Genomic DNA, 13297 nt, shown 5'->3' on the forward strand with positions numbered 1-13297 from the left:
TCCTAGCAGAATCTCATCTGGAGTCCAGTGATCAGGTACCACCTGGAACCGACCACAATGCTTTTCGTCTTCAATTTCTACCTCAAATCGGCACGTACCTAAGGTTTCTCTCGGTCTATCACCGAACCCTCTTAATAGCATTCTAGGTAATTCAAGTTCTGCACCACTTACCCTTTTCTGGAGTAACTCGCTCACAATGGAGACGTCACTGCCGTTGTCTACAAAGGCGTAGTATGGTTTACCATTCATTTTGATTAGGATGTGACACTCTTCCGAATTTATACAGTTCACCCGACTTATACCTCTTGATGGCATCTCATTTTTCACTGGGCAGTTTGGCGATATGTGCCCAAACTGATTGCATTTGAAGCACCGAGTCCCTTTCGCTTTATCGGGACAATTCGCCGCTACATGGGACTTTGATCAGCAGTTGTGGCATCGTTTTCCCTGATCGGAATTATTCGTTTGCCCCCTTCTCTCTGGGTCCGTTGATGATTTCGCCATATTGCCCCCACTTCAGTTGAATGTTTGAGGCATAAATCTCTTCATTTGTGTGTACCCTTCAATCTTCTTATTAAGTTCGTCCAAATTCGTTGCCTCGTACAGTATCACCTTATTCTGTATGGAGTCCGGGACTCCATTTCGGATGTACTCCACCAGGGATGCCTCATCAATCGTACCTTGATTCGCTATCTGTTGCATGGAATAAAGATATTCTAGGAGACTTTCATTTGATTTCTTCTTTCGCATTTCTAGTGCTCTATGTACTTCTATGTAGGTCTTCTTTTGTTCGAATTCTGACACTAACACTGCCTTTAACGCGGCATAGCTTGTTAAGCCTGTTTTTGCTTCAACAGCGAGTCGGGCAGCACCTCTTAACAGTCGCTTCGTGTACAAAAACTTTTGTATATCGTTGCGATATCTTCGAAATCTTTTATCCAGACCGTAAGATTTTTGCCTGCTTCCCCCGAAAAATGTTCGAGGGAATCTTCTACATCTCGAAAAACAAAATTTGTTGTTTCGCTCGCCATTTCAACGGTATTATCTTCAATAACTATTTTTTGTTCTATTTTTTCTTCGTCCACTTCTGTATTATCTTCCGTATTATCTTCTGCAGTTAGTCTTTTCTCTTCACTTCTTTCTATTTCTTCTTATATTTCTTTGGCCGTTATAGTCTTAAACGTCTCCCTTATCCTAGTGATAAGGTCCGTTTTCAATTTATAACTATATGATAGTTTCTTATTTTTTTGAAACTTTTGCAACTCTCTTGTACTGACTGTATTTAGCTCATCCATCCAAACCTTAATAAATAAAAAGTCTTTACCCAACTTTACACAACTTTACGCAACGTTTATGACGTTCATCTTTACACAAAGTTCTTTTTTTTTTAAATTCGTCTTTACCCAACTTTGCGCAACTTTACACAACGTTTATCTTAACTCAAATTCTTCTTTTCAAAAATTCGTCTTTACCCAACTTTGCACAACTTTACACAACGTTTATCTTAACTCAAATTCTTCTTTTCAAAAGTTCGTCTTTACCCAACTTTACACATCTTTACACAAAAAAATTTCCTTGACAATCGACTCTTACAATCCCGGTTGAGCCCCCAAATGTAGTTATTAAAAAATAAACAGTCGTTGATTTTCTATTCGTTGTTTTAATTTTATTGAATATAAATTTTACATTAGTGTAATATGTTCCGGACCGACGTCGTCACTGTTGAAGCACTCTTTTTCGACTCTTCGTCTTCCTTCTATATCCAATTCAGTATACCGATATTGCTGAGTAGGCGGTACCAGGCTAATGCCCTGGTGGCCCAACTCAGCACGTACACACCAGCCACAATACCTCCCGTGATGATTATTATCCGAGTTAGTCGTCTTGGCATGTTTGTTTGTTTGTTCTGGTGGCTGGTGTTGTTTTTATGTTCGTTTTTATGCCCGGTTTTACTAGGGCATCGACTGGGTATCATCTGCATAACGTTGAATCATCGGCATGGAATGTGTGTCTTCATTTCGGTATGGAATGTGACGACGACGATCTGGAAATATTATATTATTTGTTATTGTTTTATGCTATCTTATCTTATGTTACTTATCTTTTATTTGGAATGTGATGATCCCACATACAGTCGTCGGCATAATTATTTTGACTAATTTTCAATTCTCGATCTGATAAGAATAATTTCTAACGGTTAGACTTTACATAGGTAAAGTTGATGGTTATTTATTAAGTATGTTATGGTGAATCTAATGGTGGTCAAAGTAAATCATATGAGTGAAATTTGGCTTTCAGACAGCTTTTTTTGTATTAGAAGTGCTATTTTTTGAGCGGCATAAGTATTTTGACCAGCATTCTTTTTCAATTTTGGTACGGTAAAGTAATATCTTTTGCTTATTTTAAGCATGTATCCAACTGTTGAACATGTTAAGGCTCAGATTCATGAAAAAAATTGGAAACATTTCGCAAATAAATAATGAAATTAGGGCATTTATTGTTACAAGTTAAAATTCCCGTTACCTGTTAAACAAATCAATGGAGAACTGATTTGTTTGCGTCAAATTATGTCTTAGCTAATAGAGAAACACAAGAGTAAGAGTACTGAGTAGAATCAGTCATGAATCTGTACAAAACAAAAAATTACACAAAAAAAAGACAATTTTTTTTTGCGTAGTTCACTTTGAATCCCAGATTGAACCCTTATATCATGGAGCTGGAAATGAAATCCCTAGGGAAGAATTCCTCCTCAGAAAGCAACGATTCCCAGGAGACTTAGTAAACACAATTTTGGGACTTATTCAGCAAGAAAAGCACTAGTTAACCTCTTGAAAGCATGTTGAAAACTATGAAATTCGCAAAAAAGCAACTTTGGTAAGCCTCCTTCTTTCCGGAACAAAATTTAATGGACCGATGTAAGTTCTTTTGCACTCCATACATCACCAAAAGTGAATTTTGTTCAGAAGCTGTCTAGTAAACTTTGTTCCAGAAAGAAGGAGGCTGACCAACGTGCTTTTTTGCGAATTTCATAGTTTTCAACATGCTTTCAAGAGGTTAACTAGTGCTTTTCTTACTGAATAAGTCCCAAAATTGTGTTTACTAAGTCTCCTGGGAATCGTTGCTTTCTGAGGAGGAATTCTTCCCTAGGGATTTCATTTCCAGCTCCATGATATAAGGGTTCAATCTGGGATTCAAAGTGAACTACGCAAAAAAAAATTGTCTTTTTTTTGTGTAATTTTTTGTTTTGTACAGATTCATGACTGATTCTACTCAGTACTCTTACTCTTGTGTTTCTCTATTAGCTAAGACATAATTTGACGCAAACAAATCAGTTCTCCATTGATTTGTTTAACAGGTAACGGTAATTTTAACTTGTAACAATAAATGCCCTAATTTCATTATTTATTTGCGAAATGTTTCCAATTTTTTTCATGAATCTGAGCCTTAACATGTTCAACAGTTGGATACATGCTTAAAATAAGCAAAAGGTTTTACTTTACCTTACCAAAATTGAAAAAGAATGCTGGTCAAAATACTTATGCCGCTCAAAAAATAGTACTTCCAATACAAAAAAAGCTGCCTGAAAGCCAAATTTCACTCATATGACTTACTTTGACCACCATGAGATTCACCATAACATACTTAATAAATAACCACTAACTTTACTTATAAAAAGTTTAACCGTTAGAAATTATTCTTATTTTATCGAAAACTGAAAAATAGTCAAAATAATTATGCCGACGACTGTACATATATAAAAGCACAGACAATTATATACAGATATCGCATCCCATAGAAAAAAATTGTCATCAAAATTTTTTCCAGCCGACACGTTTCAGCCGACAAGAGCTTTTTAAATTGGAATCAAAAAGGAGAAGAGAATTTTTCAGCCGACAAAAAAGCTTTTTTTTTAATTTAAAAAGAGAACAATAAAAAGGATCTCTTACGACCATGACCTTACTCACTCTCCCGCGAAAATAAAAAAAGGAGTGCAAGTGGGTAGATAGACGTGATTTAAATTCGTCTTTGACTTTCTAAGCAATCAGCTGCTGTGAAATATTTCAAATAGGTATATATCGTCGGTTTAAAGCAAAATTGTTCTAAGTACGTAGGATTCCTTAAGGACTAAGAACAATTTTGCTTTACGCCGACGATATGTACATAAACTGTTTGTAATTGAAAATATTTTATAAGAGAGTGTCGGCTGATTTTGAGATTTCATGGGCACTGGGCACCGATCAGATTGTTCAATTGTGTGTAGACATATAGACATACATATGTTGGTGAAATATGAACATGAGCATAGTGTGCGTATCTGCTTATACATTAAGCCGATGTCGTTGGGCGACATGACGTCTGCGTGCATAAGGCGGCCGGCCCATAGACAAGATACTTGTGTGTTCGCTCCGGTGTGTATGCGTCGCTTAAATCTGTGAAAATTTTGGTAGATGGATAGGTAGGTAAGCAAGTTCTTAGATGAACTTTATTTTTTTGATGGAAGCAAGGAAAAAAAAGCAGGGTTGTAAAAAAATCTTTTTTAAAACAAATATTTACTGCAACTTGATATTGTTCCGCATTAAAAAAATACTATTGCACCATCTTTATTGACAAAAACAATATTTTGCCTTAAAAAAAATTGTACCTATTGCAATTAAAAAAAAATTCTCCATAGAAAAAACAAATCAATGCAAAGTGTGGGGGTGTGGGCAATAAATAGTTCATTTTAAATATTCGTCGAACTTCTTACAATTTTAATTGCAATAATTATTTTTTTAATGAAAATATTTTTCTGTTGTACCTCATACAATTTTTTGTATTGATGCAATTTTTTTCAGTTGCAATAAACGTTTTTTTTTCAATTAAATTTTTTTTTTTTTCAAAAAATATTCTTTTATTTTTTTACTTGCGGTTTACGATTTACGGAAAAGTTAAGAATTCGTAAAAAAAATCGAACTCGAGATAACAAAAAGCGATCTATCTCGATCTGTAGCGATTTTTCTACTTGAAAATTGGTAACTAAGAGTGATTCCGTAGAGGGAAAATTTGCTTTAGGACCTTTTAAACCTTTTATAGAAAAGGTCGCGTTTCTGAAAAATTTTTGAATTTTTTTGAAACTTTTTTTTTATTCATATTCAATTATACAGGGTGATTCAGGAATAATGTGCCAAAAAGCTAGAGCGTGTAGGTTAGGTGGAGACAAGAAAAAAATTGTATGGGAGGGGGGGGGGGGGGGTGGTGTAACACAATAACGTGTTACACCTTTTTGAAAAGCCAAAACCCTAGTCTTTTACAAACATTTTTTAGAAAGCGATTTTATGGCACAGTTTTTGAAAAATTAATTTTTAAAATAAAAATTTAAAAAAAAAAAATTTCAAAGTAATTTTTTTCAAAATTTCATATAATTAAGTACTAATTTAGTTTTTTAAATTCGATGCTCTTATTCATTTGTAAGCAAAAACAAAAAACCAAATTGAAAAATATTTTGTGATTTTCGAAAATTAACAAAAAACCAAAACTACTTTTTTCTAAAAAACCTCTTTATTTTTTGTTTTAACATGGCTGGACTTGTTGATAAATTAATTTATGAAACATTAACCATTCGTCAACTATTTTTTAAACATTAAGACTTAATTAAGGATACAATTAAGTGATACCGTATTGGATTAATCCTGAATTGATCAACTTTTTTCATTGATAACACCTGAAAACTTACCTGAGAATTTTTCTTACTATGTCTGGGGTGCTCGCTGCCCATGGATTCTTTTCTTTCCAAAATTTTTATTATAAAAATTAATTTTTCAAAAACTGTGCCATAAAATGGCTTTGTTTAAAATATTTGTAAAAGACTAGGGTTTTGGCTTTACAAAAAGGTGTAACACGTTATTATTAGTATAACCTTTGATTTTTAATAATTTTTTTTTCCAAAATAAGTCAATTTTTTTTTAAATTGCCCCTCCCCGCTAAACGAAGGGGAATAGACCCTCCCTCCCATACGATGTTTTTCTTGTCTCGACCTAACCTACACGCTCTAGCTTTTTGGCACATTACTCCTGAATCACCCTGTATAAATCACTTTTGTATGCATGATATAATATAAGAATATTGCGCGAAAAAAATATTGTTGATTAATGTACTAAGTAGCTGATGCAGAATCAATTAATGTTATGTAATAAATTATCATCTGAATTAAATTGATTAGTGAAGTAACTAAATCATTGTTTATGGTTTAGGTATCTAATAATAATTTTCATAATTTTATGGGTTTAAATTTCACTGTAATTGCTCACTACGTGACCGTTCTTCTATACCTACTAAATATTAAAAGAAATGAAAGATAAGTTCAAAATTCTGAGTTTGGAGACCAGTTTCTCAAATACACTGCTTTCAGTTTCCGTATACTTGATTTTGAAATTTGTCAATTTGTTAGAAAATTGCTTCTGCGGCTTTAATAATGTCTTCAAATAACTCAGGCAATCTTTTCATATCATTTAGGAATTTTTTTTTTTTTGAAAAAAACCAACAAAACATAAATTGAAGTCTTAAGTAATTTAAATTTTTAAAGCAAAACGGAAGCAGTGCAATTTTTCATAGAGATAAGAGTATTTTTAAATTACCGACGTTTGTAAGAAAAGACCATGAATTTCGGATCTGTTTCCGCCCTTTACAACATTTTTTTAGCTACAGTTACTCCACTAAATAATTTTATTGTTAAATTAGTAGGTAATTTTCTTAACTCTACACAAACGAAACAACAACAAAATTAGAATGTGTAATTCCTTTCGTTTATCTACAAGACATGAAAAATAAAAGAACTAAATAAAGGAGGAATTTACAAGGTTTTTGTGACAGACACCAAGATATACTTCTCTATCGGTTTTTTGGGTGCTGAGCTCGAATCCGAAGTCAAAAAAATTTTATTACATCACGTTTTTGAGGTAATCCCGTTAGAATATCGAAAATGCCGCTTTTTATCAGTTTTCAAGGTTATTTCTTAGCATTTGTTTATTTGTTATGAATAAATTTGTAACGGTTTTTAACCGATTGGGCTGAAATTTTGTGTGGAGCTTAAAAATACTATTCTCTAGTGAAGTACGTAGGATTTTTTTTGAAATATTGAAATTTAACGATTTTATGGTCTTTTTTCAACGAATTTTGTTTTTTGGAATGAAATAATTTTTTTCAAACTAATGCCATTTCTTTAAAAATTAATATTTCATACGTACTTCACTAGAGAATAGTATTTTTAAGCTCCACACAAAATTTCAGCCCAATCGGTTAAAAACTGTAGGAGTTAGTTGGTCGCCCGATGGGAGCACAGGATTTTACTATCATCCTGGACTACACCGCCATTTAAAAAATTTCACATCATTAAAAAATTTTACATTAGCCTATTCTGTTACCTATTAATATACTTAATTAAACTAAACAAACACCAAAAGAAAATAATATTTCTTCTTTGTTTTATACGGTGATGAATATGCCCCTCGATTTCATGGTTTACAAGGTGATATTACCCCTTAAAATGCATTCACAATCCTTTTGCATACCTACACACAATTACTCAATCCCACCATCCAAGGAAACAAAAACAAAACTAAATTGCAAAAAAAAAACAAACAAACAAAAACAAAAAACCAACCCAAATATGTATGTAGATACTAGTACATAGGTATTCCTTATTCTTTCTTTCTCTTCTAATAGATCTTTTGTGAGTAGGTAGAACGACTCGATACTCGAGCTACAAGGTCTACTTCTATGGACAGAAAAAAAAACACATATGTGCACAACGGTCTTGAGTTGTAATCGTATCTGAGTACTATTTTCTTTTGTGCTCTTATACTTCAAATACGACGATTTTCTGTTTGCCTTTCCATTTTTTTAATTGATAAACAATATTGCAACACCACAGATCACCTCATATTTTTATTCCTCATCTCAACCTGAACCTAGCTTATGAAAAAAATATTAGAGAAAAAAATGCATTTATTGCTCAGGTTTTTATTTTTAAATACGTCCACAATCCATCTGCACACACACAATTATATTTTTCTTCCAAACCCAAGTAACAATTTCAAACCTCGGTTACAAAATAACCAAAGTTATAAAATAACTGCAAATAACCGCGGTCATAAAGCGGCTATAAACGGGTTGTTAAAAGTCTGTGGTTAATTTTAGGTTAGAAAAAAAACCCAGTATTTTCGAAGGTTTGTTTTGGGTTAAAATTATACGTAAAATAAACATTTAAGTCAAAAATTAGTTTCAAAAATTCCATTTTTAAACTAAGGAAATATTTTGGCTATTTATTTACTTTTATAAAACCCAGGTTACATTCTTGTTATTTTTTCAACCCAATTTTTTTGGTTAAATTATAACCTCAGTTTGAAGTTGGTTTTAAAATAACCAAATTTCTTCAAAAGTTTCAGAAAAGTGTTTTAATAACTCGTTTTTGACACAAAGTCATAAATAAGTTTTTAAATAACTTTTTGATTTGTGTTTTAAGGGTTAAAAAATAACCAAATTTTGACTCCAAGTTTGAAGTAAGTATTTTAATAACTTTTTTTTCGCACAAAAAGTTGTTTTTAGGTTAGAATTTAAACAAATCTGATCTCAAAGTTTTAAATAAGTATTTTAATAACTCCTTTTTTACCCAAAAAGTTATTTATTGGTTATAAATTAACCAAATTTTATCTTTAGTTTGAAACGAGTTTTTAAATTACTCACTTTAAGATGGAAGTTGTTTATTGGTTTAAGATTAACCCATTATAAATCCTAAGTTTAAAGTAAGTTTCTAATTAACTTCTTTATTTGTCTTTTATGGGCTAAAAACTAACCAAATTTTCATTACAAGTTTCAAGTAAGTATTTAAATAACTCCTTTTTTACACAAAAAGCTATTTATAGACTAGAAATTAACCAAATTTGACCTTAAGTTTGAAACGAGATTTTAAATTACTAACTTTTTACCATTAAAGTTGTTTAGTGGTTTAAAATTAACCCATTATAAATCCTAAGTTTAAAGTAAGTTTCTAATTAACTTCCTTATTTGTCTTTTATGGGCTAAAAAATAACCAGATTTTCATTACAAGTTTCAAGTAAGTATTTAAATAACTCCTTTTTTACACAAAAAGCTATTTATACACTAGAAATTAACCAAATTGGACCTTAAGTTTGAAACGAGATTTTAAATTACTGACTTTTTACCATTAAAGTTGTTTATTGGTTTAAAATTAACCCATTATAAATCCTAAGTTTAAAGTAAGTTTTTAAATAACTACTATAAGTACGTATAAGTTTTTAATCAACTCGTTATTTACCTTTTAACAACCCTGGTAATTTTTCAACTAAGTTCCAACCCAATTTCAACTAACCAACAACTTTTCACACATACACATTCACTAACTCGAGCGTCGCGCGTCGCCCACCATATTTTTGTCTCTCATTTTTCTCAGATCTCTCAGTATTCTTTTGTGGCTGGTGGTGACAAGTTATTGTGCGCGAAAGTGATTGTGAAAAAATATAAGTTAAATTAAAAAAAGTATCTATCTGTGAAAAATTATTAAGAGGTAAGTTATTTGTTTATAATTTATTTTAAATATTAAATATTGTTGTTTATGTTGAATCGGGCTTTTTTGGTCACTTCCTTTTATATGCAAATAAAAATCTTTATTTCATACTATTTTATTTTTTATTTTATTTGCATATAAAAGGAAGTGACCAAAAAAGCCCGATTCAAGATAAACATTAATAGTTCAAATAATTGGTCAAATAATCATTAATTTAATTAATATTAAATATTGTTATTTGTTAATAATTTATTTTAAATATTGTATGAAAAATAACTTCTGAGTTTAAAAAATAACTTCTGAGTTTGAAAAATATCTTCTGAGTTTGAAAAATAACTTCTGAGTTTGAAAAATATCTTCTGAGTTTGAAAAATATCTTCTGAGTTTGGAAAATTCTGAGTTTGAAAAATATCTTTTGAGTTTGGAAAATAACTTCTGAGTTTGAAAAATATCTTCTGAGTTTGGAAAATAACTTCTGAGTTTGAAAAATAAATAAAATAACTATTTTCAAAGTCGTTTTTAAACTCCAGCTTATCTTAGACTGGGGTTTATCCAATGTTATTTGAATAGGATAAACCCCAGTCCCTCTTAGTAACAGCTGAGATAGCATATTAGTTCTTTCATTAACCGTATTACTTTTTTTTTGCATTTTACTATAACTCTTATTTTAAATTGTTTATAGGCCCCAGCACCAGTACCCAATTCAAGGAACTATCGTCCAAAATAGACGAAATTTTGGAAAGACAGCGTTCCACTGAGGTGAAGGTGCAGGCCATGCAAGGAATGCTGGAGGCATTCATGGCGAAGTCCGAAGTTTCGGTCAATTTGTTGGCGTCCAAAATTGGAAAAGACAATGCAGAGGAAGTGGATGAGGAACTGCAACTTGATGAAATTTTCTCACTTACCTTTGTCCAACAAATTGAGGATTTGGAGGAAAAACTCCATCAAAATGGATTGTTAAAAAAAAAATTGGTAAGTACCAAAATATATGAAATATTTAAATTTATAAGATATCAATAGATTCTATATTGATTTCATTTTCATTTGTTACTTCTCTAAAAATATTAAGTTTATGTTAAAAGGTTATTTTTATCCTGAAATCTTTGAATGCAATATAACACAGACCAATAAAATTGATTTTTTTTAAATTTTCTTAAACAAAGCCACTTTTGATGTGCTGAACTAGAATTCGAAATCAGAATCTTCCTGCCAGCCCTCGTTTTTGAGATACGGGTATTCCATTTGAAAATTAAAATAATAACCTGGAATATCTCATAAACGAGAGCTGGGACTGTGCCTACATCAGCTACATTTATTTCAACAAATGATTTTGACAAATAATAAATAATTATGTCACACTTGTCGTCTCCTTTCTTCAGAGAGGTATCTAGCTTTAATTCAGAAAATTTAAAAGTTTAGGAGTCTGTGTCATATTGCACTCAAAGATGCGAAACTTAACACACTTTAAAGCACATTATTTTTAGAACATATTTTTGTTTTCTTTCAGGTCCGTAAGTTGAGCTCATATGGGGGGGTCAACGGAATGAAAACGATCCGCACTATTTGCAAGTGCATTTTTACAGATCCACTACTGGCAGAACATTCTTGGCTGGGGACTAATGCCAAAAAAAGTTTCAGCCAATACAAGTTCCTAAATAAAACTATATTGGAAGCGGTCCGATCAAGGTACCCCACTTATAGTGAAGCCGAGGGTGCTTCATTTTTTAAAGGCTTTTTGAAGCAAGCCCCATTTCGAATGGGAAAACCGTCCACGTAAGTTAAAAAATAAAATTATAATCAACATTTAAGTTAACATTTTTCTCTTTACAGAAATACCAGTTCCAACACCAGCTCCTCTGCCTCTGACGGGCAATCCACAACATAATTAAGTTAAGCTATTTTTTATTTTTAGTTTTAGTTTTAGTTTTACTTCATTAAATAATGTTTCACTAAACTTAAATTTCAGCGTTCTTATTTCAAATATTAAAATTTCAGCTGGGAAGAATCTTATGGTTTGCAGCATGTTGGTAAGCAAACATTTTATAGGTTTTTTAAAATCTGTAAATAACAGGTTATAAAAAAGCCGTTAAATAACATTTTACAGATTTTATAAAAAACTATAAATAAACGGTTATAAAAAAACCGTCAAGTAACGTTTATTACAGGTTTTATAAGAACCTGTACGAAGTTATTTACAGGTTTTATAAAAACTGTAGATAAACGGTTATAAAAAAACCGTCAAATAACGTTTATTATAGGTTTTATAAAAACCTGTACAACGTTTATTACGGGTTTTAAAAGAACTGGAGGAAAACGGTTATAAAAAAACCGTCAAATAACGTTTATTATAGGTTTTATAAAAACCTGTACAACGTTTATTACGGGTTTTAAAAAAACTGGAGGAAAACGGTTATAAAAAAACCGTCAAATAACGTTTATTACAGGTTTTATAAAAACCTATAGGTAAGAGGTTATAAAAAAAACCGTAAAATAACGTTTAAAACAGGTTTTATAAGAACTTGTTATATTACAGGTTTCAAAAAAACCTGTAATAACGTAAATTACAGGTTTTATAATAACCGTTGTAAAACGGTTATAAAAAAACCGTCAAATAACTCAGTACAAGTTTTTTTTAAACTGTATAATAACGGTTTGTAAACGGTTATAAAATAGCCGTAAATGGTTTATTTCAAGTTCTTCTTTAACTAAAAATAAGCAGTTATTTAATAACCGTAAAAATTAGGTTTTTAAAAACCCAGTATTTGTAGAAAAAAGTGGGTTTTTTAAAAACCCGATTTAGACGAAGTTAAAAAATAACTGACCATTTTCGGTTGTGGAGACGTTTCTGGAACGTTTTTAAGACGTTTTTTTAACGAGTTTAGTAACTTATCCGTTAAATAACCAGAGTAAATATCCGGTTTATTTTCCGCTTTTTAACCACAAAATGTTATTTGGGAAAATCCCACCTTAAAAAAGAAACAGTTAAAGCGCGATTTTGCAATGCAAAAACACAACAAGAATACAAGAACAAATTTCAGAGATACAGAAAAAAAACGATTCCAACTCAAGAGTCAAGACCGTTATGCACATGATTTTTTTTCTTTTCTATCCATACAAAAAGATCTTCTCGCTCTGTCTGAGGCAGAGCGGTGAAAACACATGATACTAACTCTCAAAGACCACGTAAAAGAGAATCAGAGAATAAATAATCAAAATTCCAAAGAGAAATAAAAGCATTTTAAAATTTCTCAAATTTTTCATTGAAAAGAGCTTTTTTAAAAGCTCTTCAAAGTGGTGATTTTCAGTTTCATATGTCACTTTTTTCTATGAAGATGAGATATCTGTATATAATTATTTGTGATAAAAGTTTTGCAAAGCTTCTTCCTCTTTGAGACACCAAATACAAGGACAAAAACGACTTCGAAGTAGCATCCAGATAACTAAATTAGTAAAGCTGAGAAGAGATTTTTGATGGAAAAGAAAAACTCAACTCCCAGAAGACCGTTTGGACATTTTTTTTTTGTTTTTTTTTTTGTCTGCTCTGCCATTTTCTATAATTAATGAAAAGAAATTTGATTAATTATAAAGAATATTTTGTTAATGAATACAAAAATATTTCTTACCAGTTGCAAAAATCAACAAACTGCTTTTGTAAAACAACTGATTCTGTCAGTTCTTTTTTTTTTGTCTGCTATCATTTTTTTTTGTCTACTGAATTTGTGCTGAATTCTTCAA

At 31.2% G+C, this 13297-nt stretch overlaps 2 protein-coding genes across 7 annotated transcripts in view; both read left to right on the top strand.

Annotated features, from left to right (window-relative positions):
• The window catches only part of LOC129905220 (receptor-type tyrosine-protein phosphatase mu), a 1191339-nt gene that overhangs the window by 80393 nt on the left and 1097649 nt on the right, over positions 1-13297 (top strand). The gene's annotated exons all lie outside the window — the stretch shown is intronic.
• LOC129905236 (uncharacterized) lies at positions 10066-11511 on the top strand. The gene is made up of 3 exons (XM_055980681.1): positions 10066-10534; positions 11070-11335; positions 11393-11511. The coding sequence occupies exons 1-3, from the start codon at positions 10337-10339 to the stop codon at positions 11445-11447; spliced, it is 519 nt and encodes a 172-aa protein (XP_055836656.1). The 5' UTR covers positions 10066-10336; the 3' UTR covers positions 11448-11511.

The sequence above is a fragment of the Episyrphus balteatus genome, chromosome 1 (assembly GCF_945859705.1).
Source record: "Episyrphus balteatus chromosome 1, idEpiBalt1.1, whole genome shotgun sequence".
Lineage (NCBI taxonomy): Eukaryota > Metazoa > Arthropoda > Insecta > Diptera > Syrphidae > Episyrphus > Episyrphus balteatus.